The sequence below is a fragment of the Prosopis cineraria genome, unplaced genomic scaffold, assembly GCF_029017545.1.
Source record: "Prosopis cineraria cultivar Desert tree isolate PC_DT_omini unplaced genomic scaffold, ASM2901754v1 PC5, whole genome shotgun sequence".
In the NCBI taxonomy this organism is placed as follows: Eukaryota; Viridiplantae; Streptophyta; class Magnoliopsida; order Fabales; family Fabaceae; genus Prosopis; species Prosopis cineraria.
Genome location: NW_026555336.1, coordinates 27392773 through 27414833, shown reverse-complemented (window position 1 = coordinate 27414833; position 22061 = coordinate 27392773). Strand labels below are relative to the sequence as shown.

Sequence of the window (22061 nt, the reverse complement as noted above, 5' to 3'; positions counted from 1 at the left end):
TTGTTAAGGATGGCCCAAGTCATTTTACTATCTTTTAAAAAATTCTCCTAAATAATGGTATAAAACTTTTAGCCATCTCACTCTATTCCATTCCAAAAAAAAAAAAAAACTTCTAGATACTCCCTAAAGATCCTAGTTATTAGGTTTGTATAATAATAATAATGTTATGTCTCTGTAAATACATATCTTGAATTTTATGAATCATAGTTGATATATACTTGGGAGAAACTTAGTTGAGTGTCACACAACATTATTTAGTTATGGTCATTCTCAATTTTAATTTTATTACATTATTGATAACCTTTTCCTTCGATTAAGGACTAGACGCATGTTCTTGAACTTAGTTCATTTTCATTGTCATGATGTAATGCTGTAAAATACAATATGTTTATATGCTTTCTGGGAGGAATTATGTATTATATTATTCATTTCTTTCATAATATATTTTTATTCTATAATGTATTCTCTCCAACCTGATGATTTTAGTGTTATAATTATCTATGTTGTTTGCAGCAAATCTTCATTATGCAAAACAACAATGCTCTTGAACATCTACTTCATTTCTACCATCTTTTTAATACTAACCTCTTATGATATTGTCATTACTTCTTGCTAGTGTCTAGTGGCGGATTCAAAATCCTAGCTTAGTAGGGACAAAAGGATAAATTATTAAAATTGAAAATTAGTGGGGTTAATTAAAATATTAAAACTAGTGGGGTCGAAGGAAGATAAATTTCACTACGAGGTAGGTTCGCCACTGCTGATGTTCTCTCCCTTCCTTGATTTGAGCCTTCTAATTGACAAGAAATAAGTACTAATCGGAGACAAATCTAGAAATATTTTTAGGGAATGCAAAATTTCTTCAAATAACTCTGGGTCAAAACTCAATAGACAAATTTTTAGGGCATGATTAGTTTTTTTATTTTTTTGTTTTTAAAAATTATTTTGTAATATAATTTTTAGAATTATTTTTCAAAAAAAAAACAAAATAAAAATTTGTCTGGTAATGCTAATTTAAAAACAATTTTAAAATTAAAAAGTAGGCTAATAGTGTGGTGCATGTGGTTAATAGTAGTGGTTAATAATAAAAATTGGTTAGACTAAATTATATTTTCCAATAATTAAATGTCATGTTTATTTTTACCAACAAAAGACTTCATTAGAGGGGCACAATCAGAGTTTACAAACATAATATAAAGACTAGAAAAGCAACAAAAGTTATATGCCCGGCAAGGCAAAGACCCAAAAAAAAAAAAAATGAACCAATAGCAACAAAGAAAAATCAACCAATGCCTTCTCTGTCTCTGTTAATGATCGGTTGCTGGAATGGAATCTGAGAAAAGCTTGAATCTTTAGACAAAATAGAGATGAGAGGTTGTGGCGTGCTGAAAACCCAGCCAGGATAATCCACACCCTTTAGAGCAGAGGCTGCTAGCCAATCAGCAGCTAGATTTCCATTTCGTTTAGCAAACGAAAAGGAAATAAAAGGTAAAGACTTCAAACTAATAAGCAAATCACCTATAATCCCATGAGCCGCCCAAGGGCAGAGAGAAAGATCCTTACAAGAAAGAGATTTGAATAGGTTAAGGCAATCCATTTCAATTGTTACTTTAAAATTACTAAACTCAGATACAACTTGTATAGCAAGAGTTTCAGATAAAAAGCTCGTTTTAGCTACAACAGTATCTCTCCAGCCCTTTAAAAAAAGTCTAGATGAATTCCTAACAATTATGCCAATAGCTGCTGCCATTGTGGTATGTGAGAAGGCTCCATCACAGTTGATTTTAATAGTTCCAAAATCAGGAGGAATCCATTTATCTGGAAAAGCATTAGGGCAAGAAGGAAATACAGCATTACAATTGATTTTCCAATACTTCTCAACAGCAACCTTTGAAGATTCAATAACTTGCAAACGATTCAATGCCGCGGTAGAGAAGACAGATGCAGACTGAAGCTTCCATATATTCCAGCACAAACAAGCAATGTACGCCTTATCATAATCTTCTAAGGGAGAGTCTTCAACCAGAAAAGAACAGCACCAAGCTTCAAAGGATGTCACACGCATTGGATCCATAATTAAAGACAAATAAGATCCAAACTAGATTTTACGGGACCAATCACACAGTAGCAACAAGTGTTCAACAGTTTCGGGTTCAACCTTGCATAATGGGCATAAAGGATCAGCAGCACATTTGCGAAAAAAGAGGCCCTCCTTTGTAGCCAAAGAACGATTCAGTGCTCGTCACATGAAATCTCGGACCTTAGGTAGATTTTTAAGATCTAGATATACTTTCATAGTTTATCAAGAAACCCGGCTGATTAGAGGATCTGAAAGCAACTGGATGTTGTCGTGCATATTCAAGTCTATACCCAAGTTTGGAAGAGTATTTACCATTCTTAGATCTGGTCTAAATAGTAGCATCCATAGATGAGCAGACAGGGATTCGAATTTTTTTAATGCATTCCAAAGTCTCTAGAGAGGTCAAGTTCTAGATTGGAGTCAAATCCCATTGTTTGTTGGAAATAAGATCAGCAGCTCTCATTTGTTTATCAATAGTGGCATCTACACAGGGTTTAGCTTCAAATTCAAGCATTCCAGGTATCCATGGATCAGTCCAAACACCTATATTCAGTCCAGATCCTAGCCTAAAACAGACATCTTTTAGTAGTAGGTCCCTTCCAGCTAGGATACTGCTCCAAGCCTAAGAAGCTTTGGAGCCATGTTTAGCATGAAGAAAGGAGCATGATAGGAAGTACACAGCTTTTAATACTTGAACCCATAATTCCTGAGGATTATTTAGAACCTTCCAAGCTGTTTGTGCAAGCAAGGCATCGTTAAAGTTCATAAAGTCTGAATCCAAGCCCACCTTGATTTTTAGGGGCATAAAGCTTGTCCAATGCTCTCCAATGAATGCCATTCCTAGAGTTAGATTGTCCCCAAAAGTTAGCAACAAGGCTATTAAGTTCTATGCAAGTTCTTTTAGGAAATTTGAAGTAAGTCATGGGGAAAATAGGAATGGAATTAACTACTGACTTAATCATAATCTCTCAGCCAGTGAAAGTTAAAAATTTTATTTTCCATCCGTGAACTTTTTGTCCCACTTTATCTCTAACATAAGCTAGAGTTGAAACTTTCGATCAACCCCATAATATAGGAAGGCCTAGATAAGTGCCTGGATTATCAATAGCTAAAATATGGAGAAAAGAGTAAACTTCTTCTTTAATAGCTTGAGGTGTGTTGGAAGAAAAGAAAAGTAAAGACTTGTCATAATTAATTCACTGACCTGAGGCATTGTAATAGGATTGAAGAAGCTCTTTTATGATGCTGCAATTATGTCTATTGGCATGCAGAAATAAAATCGTATCATCTGTAAACAAACAGTGTGTCAACATTGAACTCTCATTTGTGATCTGAATACTCGAGATATCATCATTATCAAAATGAATGCTTAGCATTTGGGATATGACCTCACTTGCAAGAATAAAAAAGTATGGAGAGAGTAGATCTCCTTGCCTCACTCCTCTTTCCAAATGGATTTGTGTAATGTCCTTCTCCTTCTAATCCCATAATTACTCTAACTCTCCAAAAAATAGGAGTTTGGGATTTCAGTGATTAACATAATACCAAGTTTCAATAGTTAGCAAAACGGGAACCCCAAGTTTACAAAATTAAAATCATTTTCAAAGTCATATAATTAGACAAATCAAAGTTTCATAAATATGCGGAAGCATGGGATCATTACATAAGTAAGTGTATTTAATTAAGAATTTGAAAACAATATAATTCTGAAAATTTTTAGGCGTGTGCCGCAGCTCGTCAAACATGTGCCACGGTGTGTTTGCCTTTGTGATATGCGCCGCAGCGCAATTGTACGAATTTTGATAGTAAACTATGCTATCAGTTTGACAGCATTTGGGGCAAGTTCCGACACGCCCCAAATCTTCATCCAACATCCAATTGACGTAAACTTGGTCTGCGAAAAGCTCTTCCTGAGCTCTAACTTATGGCTTTAGTTTTATAATCAAATTATCACTTCATAAAAGTTTAGATACTCTTTTCAAAACTTACACTTTTTCAAGAATTCTCACAAAACTAAGTGTCTAATTCATTTACCAAAAGCCAATAGCCATTGACACTCATTTGACCACATGTGAAACATTAACTTAAACTCATGCAATGCACCATATCATAGTAAATACTTATAAATCACATTTTTATTACTTAACCTCTTAAGTCTTAAAAACATGTAAGGGAGAGTTTACCACAATTTTTATCAAGTACTCCATAATCATCTCATAACATGCTCTATTCTTACTTGCATTAGTGTTTTGGCCCTATCACAAATAACAAATATGATCAACTCACTCTCTAGGGCCCAAAATACACTTATAATTCACAATTCACATAATACAAGTAAGGATTAAAATGAGATCCCTAGTTGGCAATTGAAATTGTCAAATACATAGATAACTCAAAAACAAAGAGGCATACAAATTAAGATCGCAGTCCTTAGCCTCCGAGAGCTTTCCTCTATTCGAACTTCTTGAGCTATTCCCTGTAATATTAAAGATAGTGGGGTGAGTACAACCATTCAGTAACTAAGATCCGACTAGCCCATACTAATGCAATGTCAATTAGTTTAAATATAAGTGGCAAATAATGTCCATTCTCCAAAACATGTAAAGCATTTGAGAGTAGAGATTCACAATTCCACACATAATAGCATTTACTTGAAAAATAATGCTTTTTAGCAAGATTCATATTAAAGAGTTAGTCACACAATTCATTGACATATACTTGGAAGTAATTAAGACTCAACTCATGATTATCATCATCAGGGTCACAATACAGAGACAACCATGTGCCCTTACTCACTATATGTATGATCATACCTCCCTTATATTCTCCTTATTCCTCTTACATGAAATTGTGGGCTATAACACAATGGGATAGTTTATATTCCATGACTTCCCTAGCCCAAACACTTATGAGGGGATTGCCCGGCCAAGGTGCACCCAACTCACTTATGGAACATGGTTTCTCCCGTTTCTCATACTATACGGTGTCATACACCCTATACTAGCTTCCTCGTTGAACCAGTGGATAGTTAGCTAGATTCGAGTCTCTCATTAAATCAGTAGAATAGTCCCTCATTGAACAAGTAGGACAATATAGATATAATCAATTTGGCAAACCATCACACGGATGGGGCCTTACCACGTGAATTTTATCATTTACTCCTCTTCCTAGGCAAAACTCCAGCCTCTTAAGATCATAGAAATGCATATTCATGCAATAATTCACACTTATATGATTTATAAAACTTTACATTTTCAATTTTATTGAACTTTATCATTACACAAATCATTAGACTTGTTAAACATATTTTCATGAAACTTCAACCAAATAAGTCATTGAACTCCAATTTCATAATCATTTACTTCACACTTTCAAAATCATTGAACTCCACTAGTTTAAACATTATTAAACTTCTCATAAATAAGGATTCATGTTACTTCTTAAATCATAACGTTATTGAACTTCTAATAAACACAATATGAAAATCTACTGGTATTGTTCTCAAAGAATTTCACATTACAAGGCATAAATCTACAAAAAAATAAATTTAGTGGATTTTCCAACCAATCAAGCCATACTTGCATTTTATTTTAATTTACACATTTTAATGATCAATTATAAAACCATAAACTAATAAACACATAAAAGCATGAGATAGAATTTCTCCGGTTACCTCAAACCTTTAAGAGGTCAAAGGTTTTACCCCTCAATTATTCACTCCCAAAGCTTCCAAGAAGCTTAAATGGTGTCAAAGGTAATTACTCTACAAGCATTTACTATGCAAAATATTAACATCCATTTTTGAGTATTTTTCACTAACACTTCAATATTTTTTAATACTTTAGATTTATTTTTAACTCATGTAAAAGTACCCTTTAGACTTCTTAGCCGTCTTTAACCCTTATTAATAATATTGAGCTCTTAAATGGTCATTATTGGAACCACATTGTTCCCAACCACCGTATTGATGAGAATTTCAGGCATTTAATATCCTCAACTACCAATCACTATAAAATCATAAATACTGAGTTTACTTAGCACAATGTACTCTCGTTAACTCTATTTAAATCAATGAATTCAGACCCATAGCCGCTATGGATCGAAAATCACTATTATAAATCAAACTCTAACTTTTACCATCAAGAAAAATGGAAGAAGAGGGAAAGATTTAAGTAAGGAAGCTTGCCTTTAGTGTTTATGAGCTCCAATTTACTCCTATAAGTCAATTTCTTCAAGCCCTAGCTCAGCTCTTTCATCTCTCTCTCAATTCCTTTTGTTTTCTTTTCTCTTTTGCTTTAGTTTCGAGACTTAATACAATAGAAATCTGACCATGCGTCGCAGCGAACGTGCAATGTGCTGTGGCGCATGGCACAGAGAGCCTTTCCCAGGCGTATTGTTGCACATGTGCCACGGCGGCTCATCCACAAGCTGCAGTGCATGGCACGGAATCCCTTTCTTTAAAAATTCTTCCTCTTCCATCCTCAGGTGACCCGATTCTCCTTTGGACCCACGTTTAGAACTGAAATCAAGATCAAACACGCCCATTAGGCCTCTCTAGCCACACACCCCATTAATACACTTAATTAGTCTATTTGAACTTAATTAACCTGATTTAAAATTAAGGATGTTACAATTTGTGCTATTAGTTTACCCGAGACTTGGATACTAAACACAGGATACTTAACACGCTTCATAATCCACTTAACCCATAAATCACAGAAACCAAATTTAAGCATAACAGCCTTGATAAAATCCCATTCAAGTTGATCAAAAGCCTTATTCATATCCATTTTAAAGGCGAAATAACATCATCACTAGTATTTTTTTAGTTTGAGAAAATGAAAAACTTCATGTACCAAAGCATTGTTATCATGAATTAGATAACTAAGTACACAGGCTCACTAGTTAGAAGACACACAAGTGCTCAAGACACCTTTCAACTGGTTGGCTAAGATTTTTGAGAGGATTTTGACTGCAAAATTGCAAAGGCTGATAGGGCAATATTAGCTTACAGTCTCAAGTCTATCAATTTTTAGAATAAGAACTAGGTTAGTGGCATTTAAGGTACTTGGGTCTTCATCTTGAAAAAGGATATTATTGACTATCAGTAAAACAGAATCACTGACCTCATCCTAGGAAGATTGATAAAAGTGGCCATTAAATCCTTTTGGTCCCGAAGCTTTTGTGGCACCAAGTTGGAAGGTAGCTTGTTTGAGTTCCTCTTTAGAAATGGATGAAGTTAACCAATTATTCTATTCTTTAGCGATACATGGCTGAACGTAACTAAGCACTAAATCCAAGTCACAAATCTCAATTTTGGAGAATAAATTCTGGTAGAAATTAGAAATCAGCCTAGAAATTTCCTCTTTTGTTTCCACCCATTGACCAGCGCTATCCTTGAGTTTCACAATGTGATTCCTCTGCCTTTTGATCCTCATTGAATTGTAAAAGAAATGAGTATTCAGATTACCAGCTGAAACCAAGTTAATAGGGGATCGTTGCTACCAAAAGATCTCTTCCTTCAAAACTCTTTTAAATCCTTGGTGAGATTAAAGACTTCAATTCTATTTTCTAAAGTATAAATCCCTTCCTTAAGCTTTTCAATTTGCTTTAAGATTTTCTCAATTGCATTTCAATTGTTAGGGAAAGTTTTCCTACTCGAGGAAGCTAACTCCTTACTATAGTGCTTAGTATAGTTCTCAAATTGAGGTACTACCTAAGAAGAAGGGTCATCAATAAACTAAGTCTTCTTAATAATTTCCTTGAATTCAAGATGAGAAGCCCAATTAATTTTGTACTTAAATGCCTAAGGGGGTTCTTTTATCTTGATAACACAAGAAAACAAGAAGAAAATGATAATCAGATGCTACTGAATCAATGTGAGTAGCCAAAGACTTAGGAAATCGTTCTCGAAAACCTGAGTTAGCCATAGCTCTGTCAATTCTTTCCTTAACACATTCTTCATTGGCTCTTTAATTGCACCAAGTAAATCAGGAGCCTTTAGTTTCAAGATCTAGAAGCTCGCAAAAGACTAAGGGTTCAATATTTTGTGAACATTTTGAGAGGTACCTCCCAACTTTTTTGATAAAGAGAGGAAGTCATTGAAGTCATCTATGCACAATCAAGAATCATTTACACCATTAGCCTAAGTGCCAATCTCTACCCAAGTTTGACATAGGTCAATTTCAATCGGGGGACTATATATAAATGAAATAAAACTTAGGGTTTCCCAAACACCTGATGATAAGGCAACATGGATGTAATTCTTGCAAGAGAAGAGAATTTGGATAGAAGTATCCTCATTCCACCAGAGAGCTAGTCTACTAGATAAACCAAAAGGTTTAATATAAAAAGAGCACCTAAAACTAAAAGTGTGCCATAACTGATTAAGGTATAGTGTATGCTATTTTGTCTCCATCAAAAATACTACAGTTGGCTTATTCTTGGAAATAACCTCCTTGAGGTTTTTAACTACCAAAGATTTTCTAATTCCTTAGCAGTTCCACAATAAAGATTCATGATTCCTCGGTGGCTTTAGGCTAACCACCAGAGTCCTTAGAAGATTTAGAGTTAAACTTAAACCAATCATTTAAAAAGTGAATCTCAATAGAAATAGGAACATTAACCAGGTTACCTTCCATAATTAAGGAGTCTTTCTCATTTGTTTCAATTGAAGCACTCTTACTACTTGGCTTGCTCTGTGCTTTCACAATTCACTTGGATTTGCACTTTTTAGTTTTAAAGGTGGGAAGAGAATCTCTTGCCATAATTTCTTGCCCTTTGATTTTAGAGAATAGCCTTCTTTTTAGCAAGCGAGAAGAGCTATCTCCTTCAGCTTTGCGTTCCAAGTCCATGCGTTTCAATCTAAGGCCATGTTTGGTAGCATTGAATTGGCAAGGTGGAAATGGAATCAAAGATGGAATCCTAATTTAAGCATGATTGGTATGCAAGAGTTACAATTTCTAAGAATCCTAATTCCATTAAAAATGCTAGAATCCAATTTCATCGTATTGACTATGAAATTGCTTCAATTCCCTTAAATTCAATTTGTGGACCCTACTTTCCTCATCTTTTTTGTCCATTTATAACAAAGTAGGTCTTTTTAATTTTGAGAAAAAAAGGACAATTTGGTCTTTTCTTATTTTAAGTACATATACAAATTAATATTATATTAGAATTCCATCTTCATACCAAACACACTTTTAAAACTTAATTCTATTCCGATTTTAATTCCAATTTCAATTTTGATTTTGATTCTGATTTCATTAAAAACTCTTCCATCATACCAAACAAGGCCTAAGAGAGACTTCTAACATATGAGAAACAGGGCTATAAGGCACCAAGGCTTTTGAGTTATCAGATCCCTCATGATAGGCCTTAGAAGAATTTTTAAAAGGGCTCCTCAAAATTTTATACCGTCTATTGGGGGTTGGAGAACCACAATGGGCCAAGGTGGGTTTTTCAAAAGAAGTAGACGAAGGAGCTGATGGACAAGGGCCATTATCTAAGAAGATAAGGGACTTACTTATAATTGGGTTGACAGACCTCTCAGAATTGGGCTTGGGGGAATGAGAGCCCAAAATAGATGACTGGGATGCCTTTTGGGCAGAGTCAGAGAGTTGATTATTGTCACTCACGAGTTTCTATGATGAACAACCTCTAACATCACAATCCTTACGCCAACTCATGTCAAATGTATGCTTACCACAGTCTATATAACAACTTCGTACTTGCTCCATCACGCATTTACTAGTATCTTGATTCCCACGCGCCGCCATCCTTACCTAGCTATCCTCCTCAAACCACCCCTTTTTGAAATGAATTAAAGTGGCATAGATTAATTTTCCTGCTGGTGCTGAGAGCCAACTTCCATAGCCATACTTTTTATCATCCTCACTTGGGACAGGAGAAGGGTTCTTACATTGCCTACTATCATGTCCGATCATGTCGCAACCAAAACAAAAACTCTACAAGCACTCATACTTGATTGCAACCTAAAATTTTAAGTAGTTTGGTTCAGACAACCAAAAACCAGGAAGAAAAGGCTTACTTATATCAACCAGAATTTGGACTCTAAGGAAGTTACAATAAAATTGTCCATTGGGTTCAAGATGTTCAATCCAAACTATATCACCGACTTGAGCTCCTACTTGAATAGCATGCTCTAAGCATAGTGCGGTGATGCGTAGGTTATGAAATTGCACCCAGAATGGCACTTGATTAAAATCAACATCATCAATGGTCATAAAATCACCCCAAACTTGTAAGTTCATATTACAGTTGTGAACTAACTAGGGGCGACCTCTCATGACTCATTCTCTATGCTCAGTTATTTCAAAGTGAAGATGAAAACATTTGCCACTCCTGAATCAATAGCATCTACATCGTCCCCTTCCTTTAATCCTCGCTATTTTGGATCATATACACAACAAGGGAACAATTTTGCCTTCTCTCAAAAAAATTTGATTAATGCCCCGCCTGCATGCTTCATCGTCGTCGGAGATTTCCAGACTAGGTGGAGTGTTTTCTTGGATCCACGAGAGCTATTTTGGATCATATACACAACAGAGGAACAACTTTGCCTTCTTTAAAAAAAATTCAATTAATGCCCCGCCTGCACGCTTCACTGTCATCGGAGATTTCCAGACTAGGTGGAGTGTTTTCTTGGATCCACGAGAGCTTCCTTCTTCACCCTCCATAGCCAAAGAGAAAGCCTCTGTTGAGAACAAGAACCCTAAAAGAAAAAGAAAATAGAGCTGAAGTAAGAGGAAAAGATGGAAGTTACAGACTCATTGACTCCCTTACTGAAATCTTAGCCACAATAGGTGGCAAAAACACACAAACATGGCAAAGAACACTCCTCACAGACCATCCCAAATCGATGAGTTAGAACCACCCAGAGAGAACCTTTGCTTGAGAGAGAGCAACATTCTTTAGCATTATAAATGTAATGTGTTTTGAAAACAATAAAAATAAATAAAAACAACTTTAAGATCTTTCCATTTAAAAAAAACAATTTTAAAAATAATTAAATGCAAAATATTCATCTAAATGAATTTTTTAATGTCATGTTTTTGTCCTCTAGAATGCAATGTAGTAATGTGCTATAAGTTTTGTTAAGATGAAGCAATGTCCAATAGTTTTATCCTTTGGTGATTTTTCTTGGACTAATTTCAAGATGTATTTATATTGCAAGTGCCAAATCTATCAATGTACCTCTAGAATTCCTCTTCTTTAATGGAGAAATACTTAAATAGACCCGTTGTGTCACGTTATTTGTGGTCTGTCAAATAAAAATATAACATTTAGATGATATTAAATATAATTTGATTTTGATATTAACAATACTAGAAAGAAACAATGTAAGAAATTAAATGTGCATTATGTTATAAAAATGAAATCAATTAAAAAAATGTCACACAAGATTTGATTTAGATTATTTGAAGCATTTTAACTAGACAAACTATAAATAACATGATGCACCCAATCAATTTAAACAACAACATCAATGAACCCATAGAGTTTATCTTTTTCGATCTCCATCTAAATCAGCAATATCCTCACCATCAACCTCCTTAATCTGTTACTTCACCTTCATCAGTCTCATTCTTCTCTTTGTTCGCCTTTGTAACTGTATTGACTTTGAAAGTCGGCCCTGTAACTTTGATCCATATTTGTTATTTTTCACAAAAAAAACAAGGAGCATGTGATGTCTTATTTAGCCTTTTCTATAATATTGGTTAAAGCAATCAAAAATAGTGGACAACTACATGATTAAAGTAAAACGAAAGCTTTTGGTGCCTTTTTGAAAGACATGCATTTGACGTTTTGCTTTATGGGCCTTTTGATTTTTTAAATGGTTAGGATTTTGAGATACCGAGGGACGTTGAGAATTTTACTTTTGGGAGGATCTGAATCCCTAGATATGCTAGCCAAGTTTTGCAGTATTGTCTTAAAGTAGTATTGCTATTAATTATTTTTAAAAGATGATAAAATTTTTAATCCTTTAAATTTATTTCAATTATTAATTTATTTTTTAAATTTAATTTTTATTAATTTAATTAGTCCCTTAAATTTATTTTAATTATTAATTTAATCTTTACTGTTTAAAGAGTTAATGAGTATTATAAATCCTACATTATTATGTAAATAACATTCTAAATCCTAAATCCTTAAAACATAAAAAAAACCCTTAATTTTTAAATTTTGAGCACCTAAAACCCTTTTATTAAGTTAGAAAAAACAAGTTATTTCTAAATGTCAAGAGGAGTGTCATATCAACGTGCGAGTAAGCTCCAAAATTATAAAAGTAATAAATGTTTTTTCTAACTTAATGATGAGGTTTAAAAGTTAAAGGGAGTTTTGCTCATTTCAAGAGTTTAGGATCTAAAATGCTATTCTATTTGCACAATAGTTTAGGATTTAAGATACTTATTAACCCTTGTTCAAATTTAAATGTTTAAAAATTGCATTATTCATATTTTTAATTACACTCTTATTTGTAGTTGGACATAATTGTCAATCAAAGTAATATAACAAGGTCAGCAAACTTAGCTGGGTCGACCTTGGTGAGATTAGCCTCTATTATAGGCTGGGGATATTCTTGATCCCACAAAAAAAAATTAAAATTATGAACTATGAATTATATTTTTAATGTATATGTGGAACTCAGAAACAACGGATTGATTAAAAAAATGCTGAAAGCATAAAAATTTACACTAAAATTGGATTACGTTTGCAAAACCAAGGATAACGTTGGAGTTGGAACGGTATGGATATGATTTTAATTTAATATTCTTTTGGTTCATTTTTTTAAGACTAAATTACCTGTTTTACGTATTTATCTCCTCTTCTCGTAAATGCCCTTCATCATTAAATATTCTATTTTCTCTGATGTACTCTCTTTTTTAATTAACTAAAAGCACTCTCTTTCAGGGGCATTTAAAAGAAAAAGTATTGGTCCAGCACCTCCTTTTTATGAAGTGATTCCTTTTTTTTTTTTTTTTTTGACCAGCTTTATCAAGTGATTCAGGTGGGACCATTTGGAGGAATGAAATTGTCTTTGATGTTTCTCGAGCGCTTGGACAACGTGAAGAGGAGAATGAGGAACCAAAATCTGACCTGAAGACTAAAGAGTGCTTAATGACGAGGAGCATTTCCTTCTAAGCAACACAGTCAAAATCAAATATTTTTAGAATTTTAAAGAGTTATTGTTCAAAATTCCTCACAATGTCTCTTGATTTTGAAAGGATATGTTCAAAGCTTTTGGTGTGTCAGGAAGCAATTATCTTGGCCTGTTGTCAGTGGAGAATCTGTTTCCCTCTCATGGGTGTTGGTGGAAGATTATTAATAGGAACCTAGCTAATGAACTATGTACCTCCAAGGTCTCTGATTTAATCATTGCCAACCCACCCCTTAGATAGCTGCTAAGTGAAATTCTTCTCTTGTTCACAACCTTTAAACTAGGGACATTGTTAATTTGATCTTGAAAACTTTATTTCTTTTACTAAATTGAAAGACTCCCTTACATGAAAACATAGCATTTACCTTGTCAAAGAAGGCTTTCAAAGAGTATCTATCTCAACTTGAATTAGTGCTCTATCTATAGAAGGCATTTAGAACTTCATTTGAAAGCTCCACCTACCATTTGAGACCCTTCTCTTCAATCAGAAACTAGTCTATGAGATAATATTGTGTCTTTGGTTGCAACTTTCATGAGTCTCTCAATCACATCTTTTGTGACTATTTTTTGATTTTACTCTTCATCTATGCACTCCTTTTATCTTTTAAATATTGTGTTGAAGTGATTTTTTATAGATATGGTGAGACAATATCTCCCCAACTATTATTGACTTCCTGCTTTCAGGATCTTTTGCTCTAGATTCAAACTTTGCTCAAAGTCTCTCTCATGATTGATCAAATCTGGGAATCTTACATGTGTGATACAATAAGGGAATTTGCTTCTGCTCAGCATGAAATCACCTCTTTGATCAGGATGTTCTTAGACTTTTAGAAGACTTTAATAGCTGTAGAATTCAAAAGTGTAGTCATGATAATTCTGTTTTTTCTACCTTTACTTTTCATAGTAATTTTTTTAATTCTATTTTTAACATTAATCTTGTAGTTGGCTTTTCTTTTTATTTATTAATATAATTGTCTTTTTAGTAAGACAAAAAAAACCTATTAGTTACTACTTAGACTTTACAAATTCTCTTATGAATAGGAAAATTAAAAATGTACAAAAATTGTCGTATAAAAATTAATATAGAGAGCACGATGTGATCCAAAAAAAAAAAAAATCTAAGCCCTATTTTAATTTTTAAAGTTCTCACCTCTGTTCAGAAAATTAATTTCCCCGTGCGAACCTTGTATGGCCGTATGAATCAAGTTGTCCAAGTTTATTTTTAGGGTTAAATAATATATATATCTATATATAGACCTTGAATTATAAAATCAAGAGCAATTTAAACTCTAAATTATTATTTAATATATTTTAACTTATGAATAATTAAACTTGTGGCAATTTTCCCTACCATTAATATGAATTAGATCACAAGTTTTAATTGTAATAGACATTCATCCCACACTAATAGTAGGGGAAATTGTCACAAGTTTAATTGTTTATAATTAAAAATATATCAAATATAAGTTTAGAGTTCTAATTGTCCTTAGGCCTATAATTTATGATCTAAATTACATTTACTCCTCATTTTTATGTTTTCTTGTTTGTGTGATCTGGTCATTAAGCCCCATTCTCTATCGCATTGGAACTACTTCAAGTCTCTACTAGCCATTTAGACTATTTCTTTTTGATATATTTTATGTTTTCCCCTTTATGACCTCGTCAATTCTTTTTGCATGACCTTGCTGCAAAGGAGCCTCTAGATTTGTTATGTTTGCATATAATTAATTTTTCCTCTTCTAAAAGAAAAATACTTTATTTTTTTGGATTTATTTAAAACGTCACCTTGATAGATAATAACAAGGACCATGCCAAACTTATTGAATTTTTTTATTAAAAAAATTAAGTGAGTAGAGTTCAAAGTAATTTTTTGAAACCTGAACTAAAGAAAGCAACGGGTCTGATTTTTATGATTTGACTGATTAGACTAGCAATCGAACCGATGATATACAAATTAAATAAAAATAATATTTATATACAGATATATAAATAAAATATCGATTTGTCAATAGTGCTCGAGATCTTAATGCCAAATGCTAAATGCCTGGATAGGTAAAGGCATATCAGCATGAACTCGTGATCTCAAAGCAAGATGTTAGAATTGGAGACATGCCATCATGTCATGACTCACGAGCTTTCGATTTTAATGCAAAAGGCTGGATCGTTAGAGTTGGAGGCAGAGGCTGGATGAGAGGTCAAATATTGAGTCTGGACTGTAGAGGAGAGATTAGAGATGAGATAAGAGAAGACAGATGAGAACTAAAGATTAGAAAAGGAAAAACATGAATCTAAACAACTTAGCTTAAATTTCTTCTTGTTTTTAAAAATTTTTTTGGCTTTGAATTGGGTTGACTAACTTCAATTTTTGGGTCAACTTTAGCTCTCTCAAAACCAACTAGGCCAACCTGATTCAAATGCTAGATTAATTCAATTGGTTGAACCAAACGTTTTGATTAGCGGGTGGTGGTTGGATCATCCAGTTCGATTTTCAAAACAATGACCCAAGGAGTTTATGAGAATTACGATATTCTTTTATATTGAAAGAGCACATATAAAATTATTTAAATCCATAATTGGTATGCGGAATGAATTTTAAAGGAATAGGAGTGAGAGTGAGAGTCTGAGTAAGAATGAGTTTTAAAAACATGTTTTGTGGGGTGATGGAATGATAACATAATTTGACTGCATTGTCTTATTTTAATCTACAATAATCATCATATTCGGAAGGCATAAACAATTTCTTGCAAATTTTCTCTATACCTTCTCTCAAGAAGGGGTTAATCTGCACAATTTCATTTTCTACATCCTTTCATATGGAGTTGACGCGGTCTAATTAGTTCTTAAAAATTATTAAACCATGTTTTGTCATTTCACACGTTAATAATAATTGATTATATATGACTCATTAAAAAATTACTTTCACACACCCCATAAATCCCGTACGTTACCGGGACAATTATTACTAGTTTTAACAAAAAATAGAAAATTTTTAAATTTTATTTTTAAAAAGATTTGAGAATTTTAGCTCCTATAAATTAATTAAAACAAAATAAACTTAGAAACTTAATTTAAAATTTAAAAAATTAAAGAACCTGTAAATTAGTATTTTTTTTTTAAAAAAAAAGGAGCCAATATAGGGTGTTTTGTGTGACGCTGGAAAGAAGGAAGCCACAAAACAAAAAATTACACGGTCGAGGAGCAGAGGTCCGCGCGATCTGAAGCTGAAAGTGGAAAGAAAACCCTCGACTCGACCCTCGTCTCCCTCACCCAGGCGGCCCTCGGCAATCTGATCTGAAGACTGAAGCTTCTGAAGGTGCTCTTCTTCGCCATGGCCTCTCCCTCTTCAATAATCGTGAGTTTGTGATATGCTTTTGCCGCCTCTTGCTCAAACCTCCAGATTTTCTCTCCCAGTAGTCGCCTGTTAATTTTCTTGCTCCAGATCGTCGTCTTATTCCTTTGAATCCTATCTCGCAAATAATCTTGCTAACTTTTTTTTTAATTAAATTTTTTCTTTAACAAGTAAGTTAGTTGTTGGTGCTTAATGGTATTTGTTGTTCTTATCAGACTGTTAGAATTTTCGGTGTTGTTGAACTATTGTTGCAATTTCGAATTTTTTTAATTGATGGTTAGCTGAAAAGTTGTTTTCATGTTATTTTATTTTATTTTTTTTAAATTTTCTTTCAGGACCCTGCCTCGCAAGCCAGATCTTCTGGTGTGCTGAACTGACTTCAGTACTACCAATCCTCCGCAATGTAATTAGAGTTACCCTTCTTGGCGAATTTTTCTTTCCTTCTGCTCCCCAACTTTCTGTCTCCGCCATGGCCAACAACTCCAAAGAAGAGCCCAGAACTGCTCCCCAGTCCGATCGCTGGTACAATCTTACGCTTGGTCCTTCCTTCAAAGATGAATCTTCCAACAAATATTGCACTCTTCGTTGTAAGTAGTTGTACAGAAAAATCTGATCCTTTTTTCCCTACTTATTAGTTTATAGCAGCCAAACAGGAAGGTTTATGTTTGATTTCGCTTTTTTTATTTTAAGGATTTTGCCGTTTTTATTGGTTTTATTTATCCTATATTTCGGGGTTTAGCCTTAGAAAGTTCTGAACTTTGTGCTGTGTAGATGAATTTAAACCAGCTTCCGTTGATAAGACTAAGCCAGGATTACTTCGCAAGACCAAGGAAAATAGGGTCTCTGTGGAATTTCAGAACAACCAAATTGGAAAACCTAAAGTGACATTTGAGGGGAGTAGCGAGGAATACAAGGAAAATGATGCTGTATTGTTCTTTGATGGTGAGACATTCCGATTGGAGCGGCTTCATAGAGCTGTAAAGCAGCTGCGGCATCTTCGCTTGCCTGGCGAATCTGCAGCTGCTGCCGCAGCAGGAGCTGTTGCTGCTCCATCTGGACCAGCTTTGGATATTCGGTCATCTCCTATTGGGAAGGCTACAAAGCCCCCAACTTCAGGCAGAAGCTCGTTTCAGACAGTAAGCTCTCACTAACCATCTAGCATAAATGTTTTTGTTTTTTTAATCAGTGTTTCATTTCTTCAGTTCAATCCCATGAATCATGGAAAAAAAAAATGATGGGGGAGACTTTCCATTACATAATATATTTGGCTATTATTACGATACATAAAGGGCTTTGCTGTTTTGAATGTTACTTCAATCTAACAATTGATATATATGTCAATTAAGTAACCTGGATACCGGTGCACATTTATGTTTTGATGATGAAGATTTGGCTACTAGCCGACCCCACCTAGTGGGATAAAGGCTTATTGTTGTTGTTGTTGTTGTTGTTGTTGTTGTTGTTGAAGATTTGGCTATTATTACAATACATAAAGGGATATTCTGAGATCTGCCTCGTTGTTTTAGTGAAGCATAAACACAATTTGATCTCTTTCCGTAGGTGTTATTTGGGTTTTGATATTGGTCTTTGTCATCACTTTGTGACTGTAAAAGGAAAGAGAATAATTTGTCCTCCTTTTTTTTCCATGTGTTAGTTGGATATTTTAGTGAAGCATAACCCTTTGAATATCTTTCTGAACGTGTTATTTGGATTTTGATGTTGATCTTGGCCATTACTTTGTGACCATCAAAGGAAATCAAATAGTCCCCCCCCCATGTGTTATTTGGATTTTGATCCTGGTGTTGGTCATCATTTTGTGACTGTAAAAGGAAAGCAAAGAGTTTATCCCCTTCCAATGCCTTAAATGATGTTGGCCTTGATTATGCGCAGGTTGAGGTGGAACGTATTGATATTGGTGAACCAGAGAATACTGGTATGTATAATATTCTGAGGTTTTTTAACTACCTATCTTGAATTTTATGAATCATAGTTAGTTCTCCTGAGAAACTTAGACGAGTCTCATACTACATTATTTAGTTATGGTATTTTTCAATTTCAATTTCATTACCTTAATGATAACCTTTTACTTAGGTTTAGGGCAGGATGTATGTTCTTGAACTTAGTAGTTGATTTTCATTGTCATGATTTAATACTGCCAGATACAATCTGTTGATGTGCTTTACTCTGGGAGGAGCTTTGTATTATATTATTCATTGCTTTTATAATATACTTTTCTATGTATTCTCTCCAACCTGATGATTTTATTAGTGTTGTCATTATCTCTGCTATTTGCTGCAATTGCCTGTTTGATCTTCAATATGCAAAAGAACAATGTTGTTGAACATTTGCTATGTTATGACTTTAAGCCTTTTGAATTATTATTATGCTTCATTTCTGCCATAATTTTATTTGTAACCTCTAAATTATGATTGCCATTACTTGTTGCTAGTGTTCCCTCCCTTTTATGATTTGATCCTTCCAATTGACAACAAATGAGTAGTAATGAGAGACGGAACAGGAAATATATTTCTTGGGGTTGCAAAATTTCCTTCTTCAAATAACTTTGGGGGATCAAAACTCAGTAGTCGAATGTTTATATCCTGGTTTCAAGTGTCCTCTTCATATAGACTAGGAAGAAGATAGGTGAGGGATTCCCACCCTAAATCCGTCCCCGGTGCTAATTTTTAATTGCCTAGCAACTAAAGATTTTGAATGAAAATAACTTTGCAAACATCACATTTGTAGTTGCAACATACCTTCCGTCAGCTGGCATGTGTTATAACTTATAATATATATCTGTCGCTCTTTTCTGCTTTTTTGTTTTTGTATCCTGCTTAGTCTGGGCACTTCCCACCTATCTCTCTGTTTTTTTAAATGAAAAAAGTGTCATGAATTGCTAGATGGATAGTCTCTATTGGTACAATATTTTGGTCATTTATTGTCCTATTTCTGTCTTCTAGAATGCAATGTGCTATAAATTTTGGTAAGATGAAGCACTGCACAGGAGTTTTACCCTTTGGCGATTTTTCTCAGACCAATTTCAATGTTTTATATGGCAGGTGTCAAATCCAGTGCGAAGGTGTTAGCTGATAACCCAAATGAACCTCCTACTGTTGGTACCACCTCACCAGGATCTAAAAATGAAGTTGAGGAACATCAAGATATAGATATTGATGATCTTTTTGGTAGTGGAATGCCCGAGGAGGACAATGCTGTTGAAGAAAAAGATAATGTTGGATTTGACATGAACCTTCCTCGTCAAAATGACACGGATGATGAGATTGCTGATGTGGATGATAGTGGAGATGAGGTTGATAAAGGACCCAATGCTGCAGAAGCTCTCAGAGCCCAGGTGAATGCTGAGGGAAGGGATGAACAGTCTTCTAGTTCTACTAGTAGTAGTGGAAGTGGAAGTAGTGGGAGCGGGAGTGGGAGCAGCAGCAGCAGCAGTGACAGTGAAGGCAGCGATGAAGACTCGGTTACCTCAGTCTAGGAGATTGCGTTAGTGGTATCTTCTTTCCTTCCCTCCTTTGGTAATTTCATGCGAACAGTACGAGACACAGAGTATCGAGCAAATAATTATTAGGGAGAATGACAGAGGTTCCAAAAGGATTAATTAATTCTAGTTAGGTCTCAAGTGTTAAAATCTAGAAGTTTGCGATTCAATCTCTCAATTTTGTAACTGCATTATGATGAATTTACAATTTGTTTTTCAAATTTTAAATGGTTGAAAAATAAAAAAAATTATTTTTCTTATTAAAATTTAGAATACAAGTTGCAAATTTATCACAATACAGTTGTAAAATTGGGAGATTGAGTTATAAATTCTTAAAATTTAAATTTTGGGACCTAACTTGGATTAATTGGTCCTTTTGGGACCTCTATGTCATTCTCCCTGATTATTAAGTAATCCCTGGCTTAAAGCCATCTTGTTTCTGAGAGGAGGGAATTTTGTTAACCTTGACATTAATGTGATTATCAATTTGGTGGGGGTGCTCAATTATTTCATGTATGAAGTATTCTCTCTTATAACCCTGTTTATTTTTGCATTGGTGTTCAAATGTAAAGCTGATTATGTCATTCTCCCTAGTCATTAAGCAATCACTGCCTTAAAGCCATCTTGTTTCTGAGAGGAGGGAATTTTGTTAACCTTGACATTAATGTGATTATCAATTTGGTGGGGGTGCTCAGTTATTTCATGTATGAAGTATTCTCTCTAATAACCCTTTCTTGCATAGGTGTTCAAATGTAAAGCTGATTTTATGGTATAGGATGTCAAAGTTGAGACAAGATAGTGCCTAAGATTTTCATACTTGGTATAACAATTGAAAATTGTCGTGAAAATCATATAATTGGCTCTTTTTCCCTAAGTTTTTCCTTATGAAAATTGAAAATTTACCTGGCAAGTTTCGAAAGCCCAGAACTCAAATATCTTTGATTGTATTACTGCTGACCCCGGTCTTAGTCTTGATAGTGCCACTTTTATGATTTATGAATTTTGGACTGTACATCTGGTGACTGATGAGGGTTGGAAGGCCCCTCCTAATGGCGTTGTTAAAGTTTTGGATGAATGATTAAGTGATAATGGCAGGGCTGGTGTGGGGATCATTTTAAGGAACCATGTGGGTGATTGTTGGATTGGAAATTGGAATGGCTTTTCAAGTGCTAGTAGTGATTGAGATTGAAAGTATGGCTATATGGAGAGGTATCTTGGTTTGTATATTGAAATTGAATCCGATAATCAAGCGCTACTTAATGCAGTTTTGAAAGGTTCTTTGTTGAGTTTGGATTACAGATTCAGTGACTTGGGCTAGCTTGAATAAATTTGAAAAAAATTTAGAGTTAAGGTTTGGGAAATCGTTGTTTTTTTCCCTTGTAATCAAAGCTTATTTGAGCTAAGTTGAATAGGTCCGAATACCTGCACTTTCTTTCTTTCTTTCTTTTTTAAATGCATGTTAAATCCCTTCCGTAAGTCTTCCAACTTCCGGCTCCCCTGATTCTTTCTCAATCCCTTAACGCCTTTGGCGTTATTATCTCATTATTTGTATTATATATCAACTCCAAAGGATTTTCCCTTTGTCGGTGAACCAACTCCCAAAATCTGTTGTTCATGTTGATAGTATTTCCATTATCCATCTTGTTCATTTTTTGTGTTGCAATGTTATGTTGTTTGAAAAATCTTAATTTTTGAAAGTAATAATTGAAGTTAGCTTTTAAAGAATAAAAAGAAATAAAAGTTTGTTAATAATTTGGGTATTTTGGTTAGTCTAAATAGGCTTGAACACTTGAATTGTGTTAGGGTCGAGAATGAAGCCAATAACAAGGGTTGAGATTAGAGGGATGTCAATTTAAGCTTGTTTTTATAAGGATTTGGACTTGAGAAAAATCATAAGCTAGGAAAAAACAAGCTTTGGCATGTTTCAAGCCTAGTTTCTCCTTTTGTTTTGGCC

The 22061-nt window shown here is 34.2% G+C and overlaps 1 protein-coding gene across 2 annotated transcripts; it reads left to right on the top strand.

The window, feature by feature from the left end:
• Positions 1-16415: 16415 nt before the first annotated feature.
• LOC129312008 (uncharacterized) lies at positions 16416-20810 on the top strand. 2 transcript variants are annotated; one of them, XM_054954545.1, is made up of 5 exons: positions 16416-16575; positions 16947-17198; positions 17383-17747; positions 18502-18544; positions 19671-20810. In XM_054954545.1, the coding sequence occupies exons 2-5, from the start codon at positions 17081-17083 to the stop codon at positions 20102-20104; spliced, it is 960 nt and encodes a 319-aa protein (XP_054810520.1). In that variant the 5' UTR covers positions 16416-16575; positions 16947-17080; the 3' UTR covers positions 20105-20810. The 2 variants fall into 2 exon arrangements, with proteins under 2 accessions (XP_054810520.1, XP_054810519.1); XM_054954544.1 differs by having other exon boundaries at positions 16421-16614.
• The last annotated feature ends 1251 nt before the right edge of the window (positions 20811-22061 follow it).